The sequence below is a fragment of the Pezoporus flaviventris genome, unplaced genomic scaffold (genome assembly GCF_033815535.1).
Source record: "Pezoporus flaviventris isolate CSIRO_AGI_PZ_B2104156 unplaced genomic scaffold, CSIRO_AGI_Pfla_v1 ptg000036l, whole genome shotgun sequence".
Classification (NCBI taxonomy): domain Eukaryota; kingdom Metazoa; phylum Chordata; class Aves; order Psittaciformes; family Psittacidae; genus Pezoporus; species Pezoporus flaviventris.
Genome location: NW_026892584.1, coordinates 41430305 through 41454587, shown reverse-complemented (window position 1 = coordinate 41454587; position 24283 = coordinate 41430305). Strand labels below are relative to the sequence as shown.

At 40.3% G+C, this 24283-nt stretch overlaps 1 protein-coding gene across 2 annotated transcripts in view; it reads right to left on the bottom strand.

Annotated features, from left to right (window-relative positions):
* Positions 1 to 24283, bottom strand: part of KIF26A (kinesin family member 26A) — a 109743-nt gene that overhangs the window by 64071 nt on the left and 21389 nt on the right. For both annotated transcript variants that reach the window (XM_061464082.1, XM_061464083.1), the window contains exon 3: positions 11231 to 11731. In XM_061464082.1, the coding sequence (XP_061320066.1) occupies positions 11231 to 11731 (501 nt within the window). The remainder of the gene's footprint in view (positions 1 to 11230; positions 11732 to 24283) is intronic.

Below are 24283 nucleotides of genomic sequence, written 5' to 3'. Positions count from 1 at the left end.
TTTCAGACTTCACGTGCATCTCCTATTTGATGCAAATCAAAGGCAGAGCATAATATCCCTTCCCCCAAAATATGTTTTCAGCTACAAGAGTTGCTAATGTCTGGCTTTAATTCATTGATCTCTGAAGATGAGGCAGAAGGAAAAAATATCAGAGAAGTAGAATTAAATAGAAATAGGAGGGTTTGTCTGCTGTCACAGACTGGAAAGTAATATATAGGAGATCCAAAGACAACCTCGGGGCCCTTGCTTTTTGGATTAATATCTGAATTACCAGAACAGGTTTGGACCTTCACTACCAAAAATCACTGGCAGTCTGTGCTTCATACACAGGAAGCAGCTCCTCCTTTAACTGCAGGGCAAATACACCCAATTGCATCCAGTGCTGATGTCCTTGGCAGTACAACAATGAAGCAGTGGCAGCTTGCTCCTCTCTGACAGGGTCTTGATTTCAGTCTGACCCAGATCTCTCCTGAACCTTATTCCTAGGCCCCTGAGTAACTTATTAAGGTTTTGGGCAGGCCTCTTTTATCTACAACACACCTATTGCTTTCTTCAGCCTGCTCGTGCTCTCAGGCTAAGAGGTCTCTGCAACCAGAGGTCTGGTAGTGTAAACGTGCCACCAGGTAGCAATGGACCTACTACTTTACACTTCAGCCACTTGGGACACCAGTGCCAAGAGAGGTAGCAAGTAATACCTTTTTTTCCTTCTTCACAACTATCTGATCACCAGTCACACAATCCACACATGTAAACCCACCACATGGAAAGTCAGAAGGATATGAAAAGGGCTATCAAGAAGGACACAGAAACTGTTGCACACACTCTCAAATGGGGACTTTTCACATGCAGCAGATACAAAAAAAAAAACAAAACCACAAACCACCAGGCTATAGAGAACCTGTTTCTTCTAATGCCTCCAGGCAAGCATCAGAAAGTGTTGCCCAGATCCCTCCCTGGTGACATGTATTACAATAGTTACAGCTGCCAAAACCAAAAAATATAGTTGTGTACTGCTCAGGGTGTTTATTCAAGTGGACAAACATACAGCTGAATCCCTGCTTTTTGTCAGAGACCGATATAAGCAAGCAAAGGAATTCATTAACAACCTCATAATAATGCAAATTTCTGTCAGCTTTGGATTGGGTTTCCTACAAGACAAATGTTTTTCACTAGGACTGACTTCCACAGGCCAGATGCATCTAACAGCAGCAAAACACAAGACACACACAAGACCTTTGAATTAGGGGAACTTGTGTCACCTTCCTGACTCCACAACAAAATTTCTCACCAACTGTAGGCACCTCAACCAAAATCTCACTGCACCTTGATTACTCTATATTCAGCAAAATGGAATAATCATGTTCCCCAGAATTATATTTTATTATCATCATTACATCATTACAGTGATTGACATACAATTTCATTAAATAAAGGCAAAGGTGGATGGAGACTGTCACAGCTAATTTCTATTGCAATTATGCTTGAACTGCTTATATAGTTGATCTAACTACATTGAAGAGTACATCCCTTGGGATCAATTTGCCTGACAGCTACCACATGCAAGACACCCATTGATTAGTACCTCACTTGAAGAGGTACAAGCCATTGTTATCTGAAGGGAAAACTGGGTCTTCAGTACACCTAAATCTAAAGAACAAGATTCAGTTACAGGAAAGCTCATGAAGCAGCATTAAGTTTGAAGACACAGGGACAACTCTCGACTGTATGTGATCACTATTGAAGGACACTGAGGTCCCAAATCAGGGACAGAGCTGTGCAGATGCTGCTCTTTTTCTTGTGACTGCTCCCTGCTGACCTGCTGCTTACTCCCCATGTGAGAACCATATAACCCAGACACAAACAGTCATGATTCACCAAGACCAGAGTTTAATCTGCAAGCCTGTAGATGTCCCAAAGCATTTTCAAGTAGCCAAATGCCATGGCAGTAATGAGGAACTCCAGAAGAACTTCCCAAATGTGAGTAGGAAAAGAAGCATCAGGTGAGATTTAACATAGATAAGACAGTGTATTTAGGGGGAAATAACCTAAATGAATCCTAAACAGTGCTGAACTCGGAACTTGCAGTTACAACTTAGAAGACCTATGGGTTGTCAACAGCCCCCTTGAAATCAAGCAATGAAGCAATCTATCAAGAAATGAAGCAGCCAAACAAAAAGGCAGGGCATGAAGAACAAGGAGCGCATCCACATACTGACTACCAGGTGCATCTCAAGAAAGGGCTAGTGGAGTAAGAGAAATGACAGAGATAAGCAAGTAAACGATCAAGAAGATGGAGCAGCTGCATCAGGAAGAGAGATGATGGAGAAGGGAAAGATAAGGGGGGCCTAACCGAGGTTTACAAAGTCGTGGAGGTGGTGGGTAAGCTGAAAGTAAGTACTTCTTTGCACTGGAATAATGAACTTGTGAAACCTGCTGACATACGAGGCTGTGAAGAGAGAGAGCATCAGCAGAGTCAGAGAGGGATTAGATTAACATCCTGGACAGAAGGTCCATAGACAGATACTAAAAGGAACAGACAGGGATGTGTCCCTGAGACTTTCCCAACTGTGCACGCTGGGGAGTATGAGCAGACTGCACTAAACAGCAAAGTTCCACAGATCTCCCTAAACACCATTTCCAGCTCCACTGTTGGAGACAGCCCTGGGCTAGACAGGCTGGCTGAGACCCACTAGGATATGTCTAATGGTTTTACCATTCCCATACAGTCTTTTCACTAGAGGCTTCCTTAGCTTAACCAATAACAGGAAGTTGTGCTATTCCCATAGGCCCCCATGAGTACTTCAGAGTCATCAGGAGAGGATGGGGATACTCGGGGATGTCTACACAGCTACTCTGAACGAGCCAGCTAAACGCAGATCCTTCTCATGTCCAGCATCACAAGGGCCACTCTCCCTTTCTTCAGTCTTTTACTTCCATCTCCTCCCATACAACAGCCAACTGCCCTGCCCAGCTTTACCACCATCACTTTAGAGAAGCGGGAGGGGGCAGTTCTGAACAGCAAATTCATTACCTTTGCCCAACAACAGCAAAACCACAGCAATGGATTCCTGTCTACAGCACCTTTCAAACACTTCTATCAAATACGGTATTGGAAAAGACCAAACTCATCCAGTTTTGAGATAGTGGCAGCTCGGCAAATCCAGAGGAATTAGCTCGGAAGTGTTTGGGCACCAAACAAAAGTAGTAATAATAATAGGCAGCTTCAGAAAATGTCTAACTACATCAGTTTGTATACAAATTTACACAGATTCACTTCCTTAGAAGTGTTTCACACTTGAATCTCAAGTTCTACTTTCACATTCAAAGTAAACCTCCAATTATTGATCCTTTGTTACACTGGGACATTACCTCATCATAAAGTTCTATTTATAAGTCTAAATCTCATTATTGATTACAGTGACTGTATTCTAATTATAAATCCATTAGCTCCCCAACAATGAAATAAAAATCAATAATGCATGTAAATGGAGAAAAAATAATTTCAGTGCATACATTAATGTCATTTCAAGTAGTGCTATTTTATACACCATCTCTAACAAAACTGTGTCACATCATTAGCAATAATGTGAAAAATCTTTTTCAATTAACAGAGCTGATTTGACACTATGTTCAGTAAAATGGCAATCCATTCTATTAAACACACACATATGAAACACTTGAAACATCTATGAACTCTATCTGCACATCATAAATTCTCTCCCAAGTGATGAAACTGAAAAGTAGATCCATTTTCTATTGATGCTTTTTAAGGCTCCTTTCAGAAACTACCACCCAAGGCATTTCAGTGATTCTAGTTGCAAGTAACAAAGAGCATCAATATGTGCCCCATGCTCAGCCAGTCATGCCACGAAAGGAGATGCTTTTGTCAACGCTCACACTGTGCACACAGCTTGGCTACCTGCAGGCCCATGACCACAGCATGCCATCATTCCAGTACCTAGCCTATGGTGCAAATGTTAAATCCAAAACACTTTTCCCAAAAGACATACAATGTTCAATCTTATTTCACACAAACAGGACAACTGAGCAATACACATCTGCATCCAGCTGCGCAAATCTGTTCCTTCCATCTGGTATAGAGACCACTGCAAAAGACTTTCTCTTCACCAGCTTGCAGACAGCTAAGGTCTCAGGTCAGCCTGAATTTACCTGGTTTCCCTGATGCATTAACCTCTGAAACCAAAGGGCATTATTCAGCTGCAGCTTGGATGTCTCCAACCAAAAAGTATCAGCCTCCTTGTAAGGTGACTTCTAATACTGGGCGGTGTGGGATGCGTTGATTAAGTCAGTTCACTGAAGAATTCAAAGTAGAGCACACATGCAGTATAACTGGACCAGCAAGAAGCAAAAGAGCTGAAGGGAACTAACTGAACAGAAAAGGCCATCCCTTAAAAAACAGTTTGAAGGCAAGAGTAGAAAATGTAACTATTCTGGATAAAAAAGGAGGGCATTTTTCATCCTAGTGTAGTTTAGGATACACTTGCTGGATGACAGAATGACCTGTGGTTCAAAGGTAAATCTGGTGTGGATTATCATTTTCACATAATCTCTGAAGTCTGCTTGTCTTAAATCTACCTCTGATGAGTACAGGTGAAGTCTGGGCCAACATTCTTTATTACTGACTACTGACTTCAGTTGTCAACAAAGGCGAGTATGGACTTGTTTCCCTGTGAGAGCTGTAATAACAACTGCTTAGCCTAGAGGGGTGAAGGATCAAAAGAACTGCTTTCAGGTGGTAATCTGAGCCACAAGAGGGTCTGAGTCCTGCTTATAGTTACCCTGTCCCACAACCATAAAACCAATACTATGGCCGAAGTGTCAAGTAAAGACATGCAATCCTCACTCTCGCCTAAGAAAATGTTCATCTCCACCTTGTAGCCAATACCCTCTCTGTCAACTCTTCACATTTTTCCCTAAATCACTCTGATACCTGGGAATACATTAAAAAGCAAGCTCATTTTCAACTTCAGCATCCTACACTGGGGGAAATCTAGCAAACAGAGCATGAAGACCTTAGCAGCTACAGATAAAAATTCAGCCCTCTGTTTTATATGTGTCTAAGGCTGAATTTCAAACCCAGCCTGCTACCTGGCTGCTGAAGCAGGTCTCTTGCTGACTTCAAATGCACGGCACCAGTATGCACACAGCATCATCCTCCCACATCACACCCCTCCCTCTGCATTTGCTAAGGTAGAAAAATGCAATGCAAGGTATTACTGCCCAGCTGAGATGCTAAAGTCTCAAGAAAAGGTCTTTTCCATGGGGACTATAAATTAGGCTGGTATGAGAAAGCATTTAGTAACTTGGATCAAAAAGGTTCCTTCCACCATTGAGACTTGTTATGGAGAGTGACACTGGAGATGTTTGGGGTTTTTTGCCACCCCCTTTCCTTTATGTACTTCCTCTACAAGAACAGTAACACCAAAACCACTAAAGCTGAAAACAGAACAACCTCTAGGCAGCCCTGGCCCTGCCACCTGCCTGAGGTTGGCTACTAACTTCTGCAGAATCAAGATGTTATTTGTGGAGTCTGAGAAATGTCCCAAAGCTCACAGTCATTCAGATGTCTCAGACATGATTTATGGTCAAAGCACTATATTTTAATTGTTTCATTACAAACTATATTTCATGCACTGTATTAATAAAAGGTCACTGAGAAAGCTATCAAGAGGATTTTAAAAATTAATTTTAAGATCCATTTGGAATGACATTAATCAAAATAAAAAATGCTGGAAAATAAATCTTGTCATTCTTTTGATTTCCATAGTCAGCTTTTTATTGCATCTTTTAAGCAAAATGTAAGTCATCTTTGCTATAAACACAGAGAATTTAATGAAAGTAAACAGAGGCTGAACTACCCTCAGATAAATCCATCTGGTTTAGATTAGTGCAAGCAGAAGGCATTCCTAGGAACTAGAGATTTCTCACATAAAAACAAACACAACTCCTTTAATTTTGAAGTACATGCACCCATTTGCACATGCTGCAGGTGAACCCTCCCTCTCTGAACCAGGCCATAAACTTATACCTAACTTTAAATGTATCAAAATTTTCTGGGACATACATTGGTCTTCGGGTAAATTTACAGTTTTAAATAAATATGCTTTAAAAGTTTCACTTGAGTCACTTTGTTTTCCAGGGCCGAACTTTACCAGTTTCCTAATGGTGCATTTCTAAATATATTTCTAAAACAACTCAGAAACTCATGAATGTTCACAGAGCCAAAATATTCTGCCTTATATTCAAATTAGAAACACAGCGTGTCAAGGATTTAGTTTTGCATAAGATGAAAGAAAAAGCAATTTACTAAACAAGCTCAATTTCACTGTGATACTTTTACAGCACATGGCAGGGCAACTTCACCACCTTTATGCAGTACATAATAGTGCATGCTAATAACAGTCAAGGCATACAGTAAGACCTCTTTTTTCCATAATACACACAGATAATTCTAAAAGGTGTACAAGGTATTTTCAGTGGTTTTAACATTCTGCCTCTCAGCCAGATTCCAACACATCTAGGAAGCCTGAACTCTCCGCACTCCTCTGCTTCTGTGTTAGACTAAGTGGCAATGCTGAGCACTGCTAACATGTTTCTTGATTTGAGTAGTAATCTTACATTAATTTGTCAGGTCTAGAATTAAAAACATCAATATAAGACTATTTACTAAAATTGGCCACAACAAAGCAGCTGTCTTACCCAGAGTTACACCAGCTCCCCCCTCTACAGAGCTTGCTGTCTGGTCAGACTGCTGACCATCTGGTCATCACTGCTACTGGGGATTATTTTTTGTAATTTTTCACAACAGGCCACTTGGGTAAAGCAGCTGATTACATCTTCACCTTTTGCACCTTCACTGCAATCCTAGTCTTCCCCTCCCTGGATCTTCCTCCTTAATTACTGTTCCTCTTTACAGCTCCCGAAGCCCATAGTTATTATTTTGGTTTGAGCAGCACCCACACTATGCTTTAAAGACATATCCCAGTTCAAAAAATTTACAGTCTATATAATGGATTTCACACTTGAACTCCAAACGTATATTAAAAATTTACGATGTCCTGCACTTCTGACCCCCAACATTCAGCCCAGAAGTGTTTTCGCAACCATAAGTGACATTATGAGGTAATACATGCAAGACTGGGAAGGAAAATGAGAAAAAGTAGAAATCATGTCATTTTTTTTAATCTCTGCAGCGAATTCCACTAATGCCACTATTAAAACTAATCATAAATAAAAGAAACATGAATCCTGGAGAAATATTTGTAGGTATGAGGTCTCTGAGGTTTGACAGCCATATGCTGGGGGTGTATTTTCATGTCTACAAAACACTGAGCACACAGCATCCTGTGTCAGCTACCCAGGCAAAGGTTTGCTCCACGTTCACCCACCTGGGCTCTGCCAGCACCAGCAGAAAGTCACAGGCACCCTCATCAGACAAGGCAAGTCAAGATAGACATCCAAAATGAGGACAAAGCACCCTTGAAGGTGCCTATTGCTTTCCCACAACTACAAAGGAAGACTCAGTAATTAGTTTAGAATAAACACCCACCCATAGTTGAGATGAAGCCCAGACTTTACCTGTGTCCATCTTCCCATCTTTAGGAAACTAATCATGTTCAAACTCTGTATGCAGCACTGAGTTAAATCACTGAGAGGTAAGGCGTTTGGTTAACTGCTTCCTACCAGGGAGTTTGACACTTGTTTCAAGACCCCCATTTTAGTCTTTCCTTTGGTAAGGAAACAAAGCAAAAGTACAGATTCCCAGTGAAACAGGTATTCACAGGATGGCAAAAATAACTTGTATAACAACTGAACCTGTAAACTCCCCAAGAAAAAGGCCACCTTTTTCTTCTGCATTTGTACAGCACCTTGCATAAATGGGGGCCAGAGACTCCAAGATGCAGTCATATTACACACAATAAATAGGACATTCCGTGCTGTCCTTTCTACTGCAATTCTTCTTCTTGCTCCAGAATTCCTCTAACCAGATCAGCTTTGCCCCGTAAGAAGATGGGATATGTTAAAGACAAAAGCTCTGAAATTATGTATATCCACAGCTCTCTCCTGGCTTAATCTTGAACCTAATCCCGGCCTCCAACTTCTTAGAATCACAGAATGACAGAATGGTTAGGGTTGGAAAAGACCTCAAGATCATCTAGTTCCAACCCCCCTGCCATGGGCAGGGACACCTCAACCTAGACTATGTCACCCAATGTTCTGACCAACCTGGCCTTGAAAACTGCCAGGGATGGAGCAATTACCACTTCTTTGGGCAACCCATTCCAGTGCCTCACCACTCTCACAGTGAAGAACTTCTTCCTTATATCTAACCTGAAATTACCCTGTTCAAGTTTTAACCCATTATCCCTTGTCCTACCGCTACAATCCCTAATGAGTCCTTCCCCAGCATCCCTATAGGCCCCCTTCAGACACTGGAAAGCTGCTATGAGGTCTCCATGCAGCCTTCTCTTTTCCAGACTGAACAGCCCCAACTTTCTCAGCCTATCTTCATACGGGAGGTGCTCCAGTCCCCTGATCAACACCATGGCCCTCTTCTGCACTTGCTCCAACAGTTCCATGCCCTTTTTATGTTGAGGACACCAGAACTGCACACAATACTCCAGGTGAGGTCTCACAAGAGCAGAGTAGAGGGGCAGGATCACCTCCTTCGACCTGCTGGTCACGCTCCTTTTGATGCAGCCCAGGATACAGTTGGCCTTCTGGGCTGTGAGCCCACACTACCAGCTCATGTTCAGTTTCTCATCGACCAACGCCCCCAAGTCCTTCTCCACAGGGCTGCTCTGCATCTCTTCTCTGCCCAACCTGTAGCTGTGGCTGTGACTGCCCCTACCCAGCTGCAGGACCTTGCACTTGCCTTGGCTGAACTTTATGAGGCTGGCAGTGGCCCATGTCTCAAGTGTTGTCTCTGGATGGTATCCCTTCCCTCTATTGAGCCACACAGCTTCAGAAAAGAACAGCCCAAATCATCTAGCTTACCTAGGTTAAAAAAAAAAAAAGTAAAGTTTTCTAACAGGAAAGGAAGTTCAGTTACCAGCAGAGGTCAGGGAACCCCAGTCTGCAAAATTGTAAGACGAGGCGAGATGAGCATTGGACAAGGATGCCCTGCAGTGGATGCAGTCCTAGGCAAGGACTATACTAGCTGATTCCTGAAATTCCTCCAATCCTATTTCCTTCACACCTGTGATTCCTCAAGGGAAAAACCACAGGGAAGCACTTTCTGCCTCACCCACCCAAATAGCTTGATCAGAAGCAAGGCTTTTAATAATACAAGAGACAGTAGAATTCAGAGAGGCACAGAAAGCACAGTCTGGGAAGAGATGCATAACACAGTATTCACTAACTACATTTGGGCTTAAATGAATGAAATAAAAAGGAAAGAAAAAGGAAAAGAAAAAAGAAAACAGCGGAAGCCTAGCTTCTCTCCAAAAACTGCTTCTAAATCTGAACTGTCCTTGTAGATGCCTGGATCACATCCAAGCAGCCTCCAACACTCACAGTCTAACTGTGTTTGTCCTTTCATTAAAGGTCACTGTTTTCCAGGCAACTGAGTTTCTTTGCACATTTCTAGATCACACTTAAGCTCTGTTGCATTATACATATTTTTCCTTCACAGGGGTTAAATAAGGCAACTCAGTTCTATCTTAGAATAATACAGTGGTTAGGGAAAACCACATCTATCAGTCAGCATCATTAAGGAGGAAGAAATCTGGAGCTGGCTGTTAGTGAATTATTCAAGACAAGAATGAGGGCAGACAAGAAATGAGCAGAGAAATGAAAATACTTTTGCTTTCAGATAGTACAGGCTTCTTAATCCAGGAGCTTTCCTACATTTTTTCTACATTTCTGCAATATACACAGAATTTAAAAAAATAATTAAAAGATAGTATCGAATGCCTTACATCCCCCAAATCAATCCCTAATGCATGGAGCAGCATTTCAGAGAAAAGCACTAATAACAGCAGTTCTTATAAACTATGAAGAGCTTAATGGGCCATTTTTTTCCCTTTTCCCTTTTATCAGGGAAAGAGCTGATATTAATGGAGATTCTCTGGATTTAAATGGGAATCTCTCAAAGGTGGGATATATGCGCACTTACAAATTTCCATTTAAGAAAGAATTATGGTCGGAAGGTATTATGTCTCCAGGCTTTTTCTGGAAGGAAACAGTCACCGTATAAAAGTAACATTACACAGCAGCATTCTTAAATATTTATCTCTGACAATCTGGGAGCTCAACCAGCTGAAGCTACCAAGCAATATTAGGCAGTGTTTATGTATAACAGCACATAAGGCATTATGTTAAATTTAAAGCTATCTAGCATCAACATATCTGGTCTTGCAAGATCTGCTAGAACATCTTTAAATTAAAACCATTACTTCTATTTGTTCACATTTCATCATTACTCACACTACCCTGTTCCCTTTTAGAAATTCCTGAATTCCATTTAGGAATAAGTCTTAGTCAAAACCCATCACTACATCCTTCCTCTTAGCATGGTTCCATAGATAGTCAAAAATCTGTAATGAACTTGCTTTTAAAGGTAACACACATCTCTATAAAGCTTTTTCATTTCCCGTGAAAGTTCTTAACATATACACAGAATACAGGAAATCAACATCAATGCTTAAAATCCACAAGCAGTGTATATTCACAAGCCTTTGGCTCGGAAGAAACCTTCTGAACACCCTCCCTTACAGCAAACTGTTTTGCAGCACATCTAACCTGAAGATTAATGCCTTCCATCACAGACTACCAATAGCATCTGTTGAAATGAACAGAGCCTTCAAAGTTCAGGGCTAAACTTGAGGGGACAAATTCATCTTTGATATAACCCCATGAAGTTCCCAGAGTTTCATGTGTGACAATCTCAGCCTTTTAGGTTTTCCTAAAAGTCACCAGGTATGTGACAGTCTAATAATATCATCCATATACGTGAAGCTAAAGCAGGTGCGAAAACATCTGAAGAAAGGATATCACCATCTGAGCTAAGCAAGCAAATTCCTTGTGACACCTGACAGAACATTGTTCGAAGCTCTTTTTCAGCTCTTTAGCTCTTGAAGCACAGTTTAGAATACCATTAGCTGATCCCCTATAAGATAAATAGGTATATATATCAAATTTTATCTTTATCTCTGTATATCCACACACACGTAAATAAAACTCAAACATCTGAATTATCACTACTTACTAGACAAGCCTGAGGCAGGAAGCTGTTCACCCTAGAGATACTCCACATGCCCTCAAGGTACTGCTGGGCTTGGATGGTGACGGAACTCAGAGCGCCACTGAGACCGCTAGGGGCCACTGTGACTTGAACACTGGAGTTCGGAAAACTGCCCGTGCCTTGAGACCATCCAAGTCCCTTCTTCCTCTCTGCCCCAGAGAAGAGATTCATCGACTTTCCAGGCTGCCTGCCCACCTGCCCAGCAAGGAGCGGCAGGTCTCTCTGGGATGAGAGTGTGACCATCCTGGGTACCATGCTGGTCATTGCCCCGGTGCCAGGCGGGATGTCGGGCATTTCTGGGTAGCTGGTTTGATTGAGGGTTTGCATCATCTGAATGGCTTCCTGCTTCAACTGATTCAAGTGGGTGGCACAAGTTTCGCATCTGCTCTCTCCTTCATTCCTGTTTTTCTGTAAATAGTCAGGCACTTGAAGCTTGTCAAAAATTAAAGCTGATAATTGTGGGTCCTAAAGAAGTGAGGAAAGGCAAAAAAAAACATACGGAGTTAGAACAACACAGAAAAGTAAGAAGAAAGAAAAAGGCAAAAGTTCTCTGTGGTCTGCTCTCCACCCATGGAAGTACTTAACATGTATTCTGGTAGTTCTCAGCCTTCCCACCCCCCGAATACCCTAAAAGACTTGCAGGTTACAGTGGATTAATAAACCATAAGTGAATTCATTTGTATTAGACCCAGCATGAAAATTATAATCAGAATTAAACAGTGCAGCTGTGGTGTGCTTGATAACAATTCATTCTTCTAATTAACTCTCCTTTGGAGACATCTAATGTGCCTGTGTTTCCCATGCTCAGGAACAATGTTGGTTGAGATGCTGTACCTACCAATATCATAATGAGTTTCAAAGGCATACCACCACCTTAAACCCAGGAAAATTTGACTTGAAAGCATTTAAAAAAAATAGTGTGTGACCTGGTAAACATTTTGTTGTCCTCACCCTCAGAAATTATTACTCAAGCGGCATAAAAAACAGTTTACACGGGGCTGCCCACAGCTGGCTCCTCTGCTAGCAAGGACTGTCATTTCTGGTCTTTGCAACCCAGATGGTTGCAGTATTCCCTTACGCTACAGTTGCTTTGATGAGAAATAGATTTGAGCCTACAGCCACGTATGAAGGTGTGACAATGTGCACACTGAGAAGCTGATTTAAAAGCTAACACCTATTTTGTTTCCACAGAGTAATTCCCCCCTCTCCCCGCCACAAGCTCATTTTAAGGCTGTCCAGACATTTTAAAACTCAGCTCTGTGTTTCCAGTTCAGAGATAGGTATTCCTACCTCCTGAAACGCACAAATGCCTTCCCATCCCAAGCCTGCTACTGCAAAGATTAGTCGAGAGATTAAATCCAGCCCTGTTGTAAATCTGCTATCAAGTAATGCTGTGCAGTAAAACTGACCCAACTTCACACACTCTCATTGAGTCCTCTAAACAATTAAGTTTTTAATGAAATCACAGCACAGCCAAAGGTTTATTTGTATAATTATTTTAAATTAAAATATTTAATTTGCTGGTTAATAATGATAGCACACAAAGCTAGTAATGCAGCTATCCAACATATGCTGGGGGTATCCCCAGATCAGTACTCATTTTTAAAAAATGTATTACTTTATGCCAAGCTGCAACTGCTCTCTAGGAAATTAATGTCCTATTAAGAAAACTAGCTAATTCTGGTTTTAATTACAACACACATCAATAAAACTCTTTTAAGAAGTCTTGGCACTAGTACTTTGGCTTTGCTCATTCTTTTTCAACTGCACTATTTCCCTTTGCTGTGAACTCAGAAAGTGCTAATACACAGTGTAACTTCTGCAGCAGCAGCACAAGCAAATTTCTCATTTTCAGCTGCTGGACTACTCCTGCAATAGTTTGTACTCTAACTCACAAGACACTATACAGTGTTGATAGAAACCATTCAGACTATACCCAGTATCACATCATTTTGCAGCCAAAAGCCATTAACAAAGTTGCTCTTCCTGCAATAATCTAAATTATTGTTTATTTATTGACTTAGAAAAAGAAAATACTTTTCAGGCTAAGGAAAGCTACTCCTGCTGCTGACTGAACAACAAAGTATATTCACATTAGTGGACCAGTTTACAAAATCAAGGGAAAGACATTGGTTCATTTTTATCTCTTTTATTGAGGCTTAGATCCTTTGAAGTTACACCATTTGCTTACCCTCATAAGCAAGAAAATTCTTTCCCTCCAAACCTCCCAGAAGGTAACTAAATTAACAGATATTAGTCAGGAAAAAAGTAATTAATATTTTAGAAATGCTTTTCTAACCTTTCAGCAGAAATTGCTACTTGTTAGACTTAAAATACAGAAAGACTTAGTGCTGCAAGCACTATTAAGCCTCCGGCAAACCAAAGGCCGTGCAGTCTATCCCCAAGAAAAACAAACAGCACCATGCTCTGCAGAAACCTTCCCAAAGGAGAGCCCCCCCCAAGCAAATTCTTGCCAAGGCTGACACACAGCATCTATTCAAACAGACCCAGAAAACAGCATCTTCCAGCACCCGGTGCCCCATCCACAGCCAGGCACATCCCTGGGCTCCTTTGATTCAAGCTGGGCACTGGAGGAAGCACCTGCAGGTCCCAACTGCATGAGCCTCATCTGGCAATGTTTAAATTGCTATCAAATGTCAAAAGTTTCAAATAAGCAATTAAAGCGAATTACTAGGTGAAACAGGCTTCTCATTTAAAAGAAACAACTTCTTTTGATGTAGGGAAAATTAATGACCCCAATTCTAGCTCCATAAACACAGTTTACAGTGTAAGGCAGATCAGAGTCAGGCCCGTTTTGCAGTTAAGAGGAAATTGAGTGGATGCCATATTAAACGGAGGAACAAATAAAGTATTTAGAAAATTACACAGAGCTAACCATATAAGCATGTAGTATCACAGATTTAAACCTTCTTATTTATAGTTTTGGTTTGTCTTTCGGTTTTGGGTTTTGGGGGTTTTATTAAAAAAAAAAAAAGAAAAAAAGAAAAAAGGCATCTTATTTCCAGTGCTCGTATTTTGCCAAGCATTTGCAAGGAATCTTTCAACCTACTCATCCAGCCTCTATGATCCCCAGTTTGAGTCTGTGGTCATCCTCCTCCATCCCCTCACTCCAGGCCCAGCTGTATGGTTAGATTACTTTTATTTTTCCACTCTGTGTGACAAAAACACCTGGCTAATGGTTGGGCGTGAAAGGCAGAGGAAACACAAGTGACTGTTAAAAACATTAACCATGACTTAAAAGTTAAGCCAGCCCCATTAAAGAGGTTTTACTACCCAGTGACAATGCCTGGTCCCAGGGAGGCCCCACTTCAGCGGCTCAAGCCCTAACAAGGTTAAGGTGGAAGTTACACTCTCATGTTTTACAGAGGGAAGAAATAAAACTTGAGCGACCAAATGTATTAGAAGCACACAAGGGAAGGGGAAGCAGCTAAAACCATCCTTGTTACAGCTCCACTGGCAGAGAGGAAGCTAGACAAAGGGCTGCACAAGTTGCTGGGGGAACTGGCACAAAAAACTATATATACAACATTCAAGCCTCTATGCCAAAACCAGGTTAGTCTACTGTGCTACAAAGAAGATGACTCCTTTATTCCTCCAGAGCATAAACAAACTATGCTGGTTTTGTCACACCTACCTTCCAAATACTGTTCTTGCTTTCTGAACAAGCAGGATAAGCAAAATACTGTGATCTAACATTCACAGCTTCCCTTCCCACTCCAGAAACCAAAACCCTCATTTCAGTCTCAGCTCATTAAACTTTTACATACAAATTTTAGATATTCAAACCACAGACTGTTAGAAGGGCAAAATAAATGGTCCCGCTAGGGACAACTGCACTGAGGAGCCCAGCAGCTCCCAGAGAGGTTAAGGCGCAAAATAATTACATGCACTAATATGAGGAAGAATTTTCTGGAACACCTAAGTTTATTACTGTTTTTCAGCAAGTACTTCTTACAAACACAAGCAAGTTTGCAAACTGCTGCTGGGAGAGTAAACACACATGTGCAAACTGCCCACACTGGAAAGGCACACAGACATGGCCTGCCTTTCTTTCCGAGCTCAACCCGACAGGATGGTGAATTTGGAAAACGAGAACTGTGCTACCTCTAGAACAAACAGCAGAACACCCATTTAGTTTAACACCAGCTGCATTTAGCCTGGAGGTTGCCTTGGGGGGGAATAAAGGATAGGGGGAAAAAAATAACAAAAACCTACAACACAAGTCGTTTAATTCCTGTTTCTCTCGCTGATGTATACATAGATACCTCCACTTCTGCTGCCTCACCCTGAAATCAAGTGAGGACCAACAAGGGTTTCAACAGTTCAGGTAAAACTGATACACTGCTGCATGTGGGGCACACAAGCAAAACCCACATCTCAACTGTAAAATACTAAATCCTGAGACCACTTCCCTTGAAACTACGGACAGACTCAAAGCAACTGGGACGTGGCCAAAGGCCAATATCTCTGAAAAGTCCCACTACTGCTTAGGCACCAAAGTCATAGCCACATTTGCAAAGCATGCAACACCAAATGAACACTTTCGAAATTGTGAAGCAGTTTGTCAGTGATACTGAATTTAAAATTAGATTCTTTTGAAATTTTAGCTCAATCTGTAATTTCCTAAGTATTTAAAGTTTGCAGTTAAATCTTTCATTTAATTAACAAGGAGTAAGATTTTTTTTTCCATTGCACAAGAAAAATAAAGTTACAAGCTTTAAATCTTACCTGCAGCTACTGGCTTCTAACTCCCAAACTAAGAGGAGAGGACACAGAAAAGCATCTGGATTATCACTTAAGAAGTCCCTGAAGTAATACCCACCCATCTGTAACCTAATCCTTTCAACAAGGACCTATCCACAGAGAACAAACAAACAATGATGAACAAATGATGAAAAGTTGAACTCTCAACAACTGTCCTCAGTAATTACTTGCAACTCTGTCTGGCACTATTTTCTGCCATGTGAGTCTATCTGGAGCAGTATTTGAATAAATGAACTAAATTTTTGATATAAAGATAATTAAAAAGAAAAACCTAATAACTGTCACATTGAAATATAAACTTAAATACAAACCTAGGTAAACAACATTTTTAAAGGATGCTTTGGGAGAAAGGAATGTACTTTTCCAGTGCAAAAGAATTGATATTAATGATTTTTCATCCTGATTGTCTTTCCAGATTTCTGCCATGCTGTTTACAGATTAGTTATCTTACATGACATTGTGAAATATCCACTAATACCTTTTATATTGACAAATACTTTGAAAGCTGACGCTTCCTTTCAATTATTGCTGACAAGGACTGCTGTATAAAGAAAAAGAACACTACACACAGCAAACCAGAGATTGCTCAATGTAATCAAGGGGGAAAAAAAAAAGCTCTAATGCTTAATTTTGCCTTTTTTTTTTTTTAAAGAAAAGTTTCCAAGCAGCTGACTGTCTCAAGGGAGAGAAAATATGAGCCGAGTCTTCGAGTAACCCATGTTGTGAATTCATTCAGTTACTGACTCATCAGAATATAAACAATCAAGTTAAAACAAACACACAAAGGTTGGGGGGCAGTAGGGAAACACCATGAAACGGAATTCCTCAGGAGTCCCATCTCCTGAGGGTTAAGCATATCGTGAAAGTGCAGTATAACTTCGCTCGAAAGTGTAACTTAACTTGAAAACAGCCCTCTGAATAAGCAGGACAGCAATCCAAACTTCCAAAGTGAGCAAAATGTGCGTGCATTAGGAAACAAACATGTATTTTTAAGGCCAAATTCCATCGAGCCTCTCTACCTGAATGTCTCACTACCTTAGGCAGAAGGTTAATTTAAGCCAGTGGACTGTGGTCCTCCTCCCACGCAGTCTGCTAGCAGATTTCTTCAAATCTCCAATCCCATTATTCTGTTTCTAACCACAACCTGAGCTGTGCACATAGAGATATCCCACTGACTCTGCCCAGCTGAGACTCAACCACATTTTTTCACCATTGGCATCCCAAAGAGTTTGGAGGAAAAAAAAAAAATTACTCTAGCGCGTTTTCTTTCTTATTTTGTAAGTATACTGCACCTCTTTTAAACAGAGCCTGTCTTCCTAACAAAAGTGAAGCAATATTATAAATCTGGTAAAAAACGCATGACCCCACACTAAAAATGACTACAGTGTGTTTAGTTATTCTGAAGCTTCCACTGAACTCTATTTCCATTTCCTGCCCACTTTAATGTACTTCAGTGGCCCGCAGTAAAGTTAAAGCAATAGATGTCTGTCATAAAGATGAACAGTGCTATTGGAATGCATAATACAGTGGAAAGAGGAAATGAGAGCAATCTGGTTTATTTGCATCTCAGGCTCCCATCAGCACCTCAACCCACCTCCCAGTGGTTTCAGCCGCCTTTCTTGTTATCTTGCTGTATAGCCCCCTGCAATGATTTAGCTTTTAACCTCGCAGAAGCAGAGGGTATGATCAGATCTCCCACATTTGCGTTCATGAGGTGGCAGAGTATTGGAGCAAACAGCCATGCAGTGTGCTCAGTGCAAAGAAAACAAAGGTAGTGGTTGCTGTTTAAAATAATTAAAAACACAAACAAAATGAAAGACCCCAAAGAGATCTCCTATCACAGTTAAATTTAGATCAACACACAGGAACCTGACTACTTCTGAAAAGCAGTAATTACTGTATCACAAAATATTACTTTTAATCTCTTTTCTTTACGATCTAATTAAACAGATATTTTACATGCCTTTGGAAAATGTTTTTCTTAATTTCATTCAATTTTAACATTTGGTGTATTCTATAAGCTACACATCCAAACTAGTATGTAATTTTGTGCTTATTTTTAATAGTGTATGACTTCATTTAAAAATGATTACTTTTAATTTGCATGTTTATTGTTGGTTTTAAGTAATCCTTTAATTTTCCCTCTTGGGCCTGTGGCTTACTGTAATTTCACAATGCAAATTCAGTACTGATTTTGGTCATATGAAAACTTTGTCTTCCAGCACCTACTGTGTCTCTTTTTTCCTTTTTTTTTTTTTTAAAAACCTTCATCAAAGTAGTATCATTTTGAACAGTAAGTGTTTAGGGAAATAGCTGCATATGCATCAACACACAATACTTTGGTGTCTGAAAAGCCTTTGTTTGACTATTCCTTTCAGAAATGGCCATTTCTGAAAGGCAAAGTTTCAGAAATTCAGACAAAAACCTTTGAGAAATCAGACGTTTACTTAAAATATAAGTAGCCTTCCATCCTTAATTATTCCTTCCTTGAAACCAAGGAGTAAATCTTCATTAGCCTATGAGCACTTTGCCTATTAGGCTGCATAAAAAGTCACAACAACTTTTTCGTCTTAAAAGCAAACTAAGCGCTTATGAAAAGCGTTAGAAAATTACTCGGGAAACTCATGCCTTCATCATATTGAATGCTACCCACTCCACATACCATCTGAATTCAATCAGGCTGCTCAGATAATGAGGTAGCTCTGAATTCCAGCATGGGGATGAAAATCAGAGCCCAGCACCACTAGAGAGAAAACACACTGCCTTGTCAAAATACCTCAGAACATCAACAGAAACAAAAGACTGTTTCCACTAATACAGTTACTTAGTGTTCTCAGCATGACAAATTGCAATGGTAATCCCTGAGATGGACTTCTTCACTGATGAACTCTGGCCAGAGACCAGAAACCCAGCACAGACAGCCCAGTGGAGTAGGAGAGATCTTCAGCATGTTCAAGTGATCGTAACTGTATATGTTCCAGTAGAGCCATGCCCATTTAATGAGGGAGTTCAAGAACGTCTGGACACCAGCCATACTGAAAGCAACTCTGGCTTAAAAAAACTGGATAGAAAAAAAAAAAAATAGTCCTTGGAGCACGGAGGACATCTGTATACAAACCCTACAACTGTTTCAGTCCAACCATCTGAATCCAATTAAAAGAACTCTCAGTGGCAGAAGTTAGGGAGTGGACACGTTTTCTAAATGAACATCATTAGCATAACGTAGATTTAAAATCAGCTGTGAAAACCAGTGCTTGGCATTGGATCACACCCTCCTAGTACTTCTTTCACTTGCTCATTCTATCAATTATTTGTTTGGTAAATGAGTATTTGAGGAATGTATAGAAACGATTTAGCTTTCACAACCAAAGGACTGCCCATTGTATGCTCCTCTAGCAAGCTAGAAATTGCTGCATATAGCACACAATTAGCACACCAGGCAGTCTGTCTCCAAGACCAAAGTGTATTATGCTTATTCTTCCTCTCAACTAAGTGTCACTGCCTCAGTTTAACTGCTTCACCAAAACCTGACTTGTGGGCTGAAAAATTTGTGGATTACATCTGAATTTAAGCAGTACTCTAGTAGGTTGGAGTTCTCCTTTTTCTCTCCTTGCTTGGATTTAAGAAAAAAAAGGAAAAACAAAACAAACCACACACCTCTAAGTAGGTATGAACAGAAAACAAAGTACGAAGTGTTTTTCTAACTTCTCAACCACAAGCAGGCCACACACTGCCTTAAAAGTCTGCTGCAGTTCCTTTGCTTACTAGGTGGTAAGTGTGAGATTCCGCCTCCGTCTCAAAGAGCTGTTGTGGGATGAACAGATTTAAAATGGATTCTTGGGTGGCCTTTTTTAATACCACTCTCCATCAGAGGAACTCCTGCAAGTAAATTCACAAATTGGCTGCCAACTACCTGTTGGAAAGTGGAGTCCTCATGCCTCCAGTATCTCTGGACTTGGATAGAAGTCCATGGCTGTCCCTTTATTTCAGTTATAATATTGGTGCATAGAAAAAATTGACCCCCTCCTGCTGGCCCTATCTTGCATTATAAAGAAAAGATAAATATGCAGATCCTAAGGGACATCTGCAGGAGGGGGACGCTGCCCAAAGAATCAAATGATCCTCCTACAGAATCACAGGTGAAGTATGAGCTCAACCACAGAAACAGCAGATGAAGACAGACCATTTGAGGAGCATCCATAGGACAAAAAGTGCTTTAGAAAACAGGACTGTTGTGGGAAGTTCTAAGGAGTGTGGCTTATTTAATTTAGAAGAGGGAAAACTAAGGAGGGTCCCCCAGTACACAAATAGTAAATACAAAGAGACTGGTGACCAATTACTTTCCATATCCACCTGGAAAAGGAAAATAAGAAATAATACTGCTTTTCAACAAACACACCTTAAAAGAAAACAGTCAAAGATGAGTGATTACTGGCAAGTGATACACATTGATGTTGAGAAATCTTCGTTCATGGCAGCTTCTGAAGAGCAGGTGAGAAACATCCATGTGAGGTGATCAAGAGATAGGTGATCCCATTTCAAGTGGAGGAAGCTGGGCTACTCCTTAAAGATCTTAAGATCATTTTCCAACCCTACGTTCTTATGATCCTAGCTTTGGATAGATGAGTGACGCATCTCTAGAAAGACTTGCTGCTTGGATTCAAGTGCTATAGACAGACAAGGAATACAGACTTCAAAATACTATTCTCCTTAGATGACTCTTAGTAACCTGTGCTATTGTGCTCACAGCAGGTTTTCCAAGTTGCATTATTCCTGCATTAATTCCATGCCTTTTGCTATAGTTCTGATCCCGTTTCACTTTGAGTAATTCTCTTGCCAAGTACTCGCAGCCCATCACCATGATACCCAAAACATTCCTTATTGTTAACTATACTGTACTATATACATATTTCACTTTCAATCAACCCTTACAGATAAAAATACAGAATTGTTACATTTCATTTCCTAAATGTTCAGGAGACAGTTTTAGGAGTCCAAATGAAATGCCTAAATTAGATGGTGTAAGACACTCCTATTTGCCTATAACACTCTGAAAATAAACATAATAATTGAGTAAAACCTCAGATACAAGAACTGAGGGGAAGGGGAGGGAAGTGAATAAATCTAAAAAACTAAAAAAAAAAAAAAACCTAAAAAAAAAAAACCTAAAAAAAAAATCCACCAAAGAGTACTGGTTGCTTGCAGTAACCAGACTACCTCCTTGCAAAGGTTCAAAAAAAAAAAACCAAAAAAAACCTCACTGCAAAGCCTACTAAAGGGAGCTGTGAAAATGCCGTTACAGATTACAGATAGAAGACATCTCAGAGCTGCTGATGGTACACCAGAAACGTTTGTAACAGGATGGCATGAGAAAGATGCATCCACAGATTATCTGCAGGCTATCTGTGCAGATTTTTCTAGAGGCTCTGCCATCAACACATTTCACAGCATCTTCAAAAAAAAAATTCTTCTCAGTAAACTTCTCACTCCCCTGATCCCAAGACATTTCTATCAGGTTTTCATGAGTAACATATAATAATAAAAAAAATAAATAAAAATATGATTTCCCCCAAATCCCCACACAAATGACAGACGGACAGAGATACCAAAAACCTAAATATACTAAACAAAGAACGATAAGGACTAGTTACTCAAAGAGCTCCTGAAACTTTAAAATAGTGCAGCGTGTTCTAGGGCTATAATTTAAAGACTTCTCCTATTTCAACAGTTTCTCTAAATGAGACGTTCAGCACCTCACATCACAGTATCACAGACCACGAACTAGGAGTAGTGCCATAATAATACACTACGTAGAAGAATAGCAAGAACAAGATTAGTAGCAGTCAGGTAGTCTTGTTGCCAATTTTGTTGATCCTGTTGGTCTCTAACAGCCATTATCTGAACAGTATTAGATAATCCTTAGCTACAAATCAACTTATTTCTAATGGTCCTATGTCAGATGAATCATTTTGCACGAGAGTACTTTGGCTTCCCATAAGATACTAATTTTTTGCAAGTTAGCTACTATCCTTTCATCATACAGTCTTGTAATAAGACTTTCAATTGCTAAACTGCATTGTGAGCAATAAAGCACATATCCAGCCTTGAACCCTTAAAATACCTGAGTGGGCATCAAAAGGCATTGTACATTTTCTATGCAACCTAAATAACAAGTAAGAATTGCCTTTGTCAGACCAGCAAAATCACACTCCTGAGCAGGACAACAGTCCTGTGATTAATAACTACCTGTAATCATTGTGGTGAGAAGCGCCCTGCAAAACCTGCAAACTGTGCAACCTCTCCCCATCCAAAGGGCTGGTGTAGTCAAAGAGGAGCAACACCCTTTGCCTATGGTCTCTCTTCTACAAACATAAATCAATGCAGCCATGCCCACATACAGAAGAAACCTCACCTCACCCAACTTCAGAGCATCTTGAAAGCCACATTAATAGTGTTTATAAACTCTGCTACACATGATATAAACATATTGAACACATCGTCAAAGTGACCCAGTATCTGCCTATAACACATATACATGCAGACACGCACACAAATGGCTGGCAAAAACACCTTTATAAACACTTCCAGGCTCCTCACACACACAAAAAAAAAAAAAGCCTTATCTCCTGAGACACAGAAGAGATCCAATAACTGACAACAACTTTCAAAACCCTTCAAGCCAGATCCTAATCAAACCAACTAAGAGATGAAAGGCTCTAGCTGGTACTACCAGTCACACTTGCAGTGCTCAAACTTCTAGAGTATCTAACATTACTTCTAAAGAAATTCCATAAATGTAGACAATGCCTAACATAAGATACATTTATGTTTCTGTTCAATTGACAGTACTAGATAAAAGGATGTTTTTATTTTGTGACCTTGGGAAAGAAACTGCCTCATCACCTGCTGGAAAAGGCCAAGTACAGACGAGGAAGGGTTCTTTTAAGAAGAGAAATTACAGCCCCAGAGTGAGACTTGGGCCCTAAAGAAATCCATGGCAACAGTCATAATGAATGCAAAGTCTGTATGTCCCCCTCTAAATTGAAACATCCCCATTTGTAACTTCAAATGAACAATTAACTCTCTCACCAGCCTGCCTCTCCATTTCATAAAATGCCCATGAAATGCGTATTTATAGTTGTTGGGTGATGAGTTAAGTACCTTACTATGCAAATTTCCCCCTTCATTTTAAAACGGGGTTTTGTGGCAGTAGATAATGTATAAAATTTGCAATAAAACACTAACAAAATATACGTGCCACCCAAGTTGCCTTATTATTATTATTACTATTACAGATGTAAATATACCTTTAAAACCAGTAAACTGTGTGTAATCTTGCCTTGCTAACAATCTTATGAAATCTGACAGATCAACAAACAGCTCCCATTGTGGAGTGCTGAAGCAGTTCAACAGATCATTAAAGGCCAGTGAAGATTACCATCTTGTCTGGCCTCCTGCACATCACAGCTCTGCTAATTTCAGCCAGAAGAAGTAGTGACCCCAATAGGCTTATTTAATGAAAATAAACACTCACTTTCATTTGAGCCTAGTATTTCTGAGAGAATCATGGTTTTAAAGTAAAAAATGTATGAATAAAAACCATACAATCAAACAGACAGGGACAGCATTGAGATGATGTAAATTCAGAACTGACACACACTATTCCTTGCTCCTGTGTCAGTTGAACCAGAAACTCCATTCCCAACAGTCAGCTTGAGAAATCCAAGTGGCTGATTCCAGGACTGTCAGCACCATCCTGCACAGACTGTACTTGATTTATGCTTGCAGCTCTAGTCTCAGAGAAACCCATTACGAAGGATATGCTCAGAGAAGTGTGTTTTACTTCACAAGACTGATGTGATTCACAGTGAAAACCTGCACAGAAAGCACAGACTGGGAAGTTACTGCTACAAATCCAATCAGCAAATAATCACTGAAATAAATTAACATCAGCATCTCATGGAGGTCCCTGCATGAGGAAGTTAGGCAAGATTTATTCAAGACCACAATCTCAGGAGCAATTCATCAGAATCAAAGGTAAGCCAAAATAGAAACAAGTGAAAGTGGCCCCAGCTAGAATAACAAAGCAGCAGAGCCAAGGCAGCAGCCACATGACAGCCAGAGGCCATCTCCAGAGCAATCCGAACAACTGACTGCAGATCTTGCCAATGAACCAGATGCTGCTGCTGGAAGAAGGTTTATGTTGATATAAACTCAGAAATGCAAAATGTT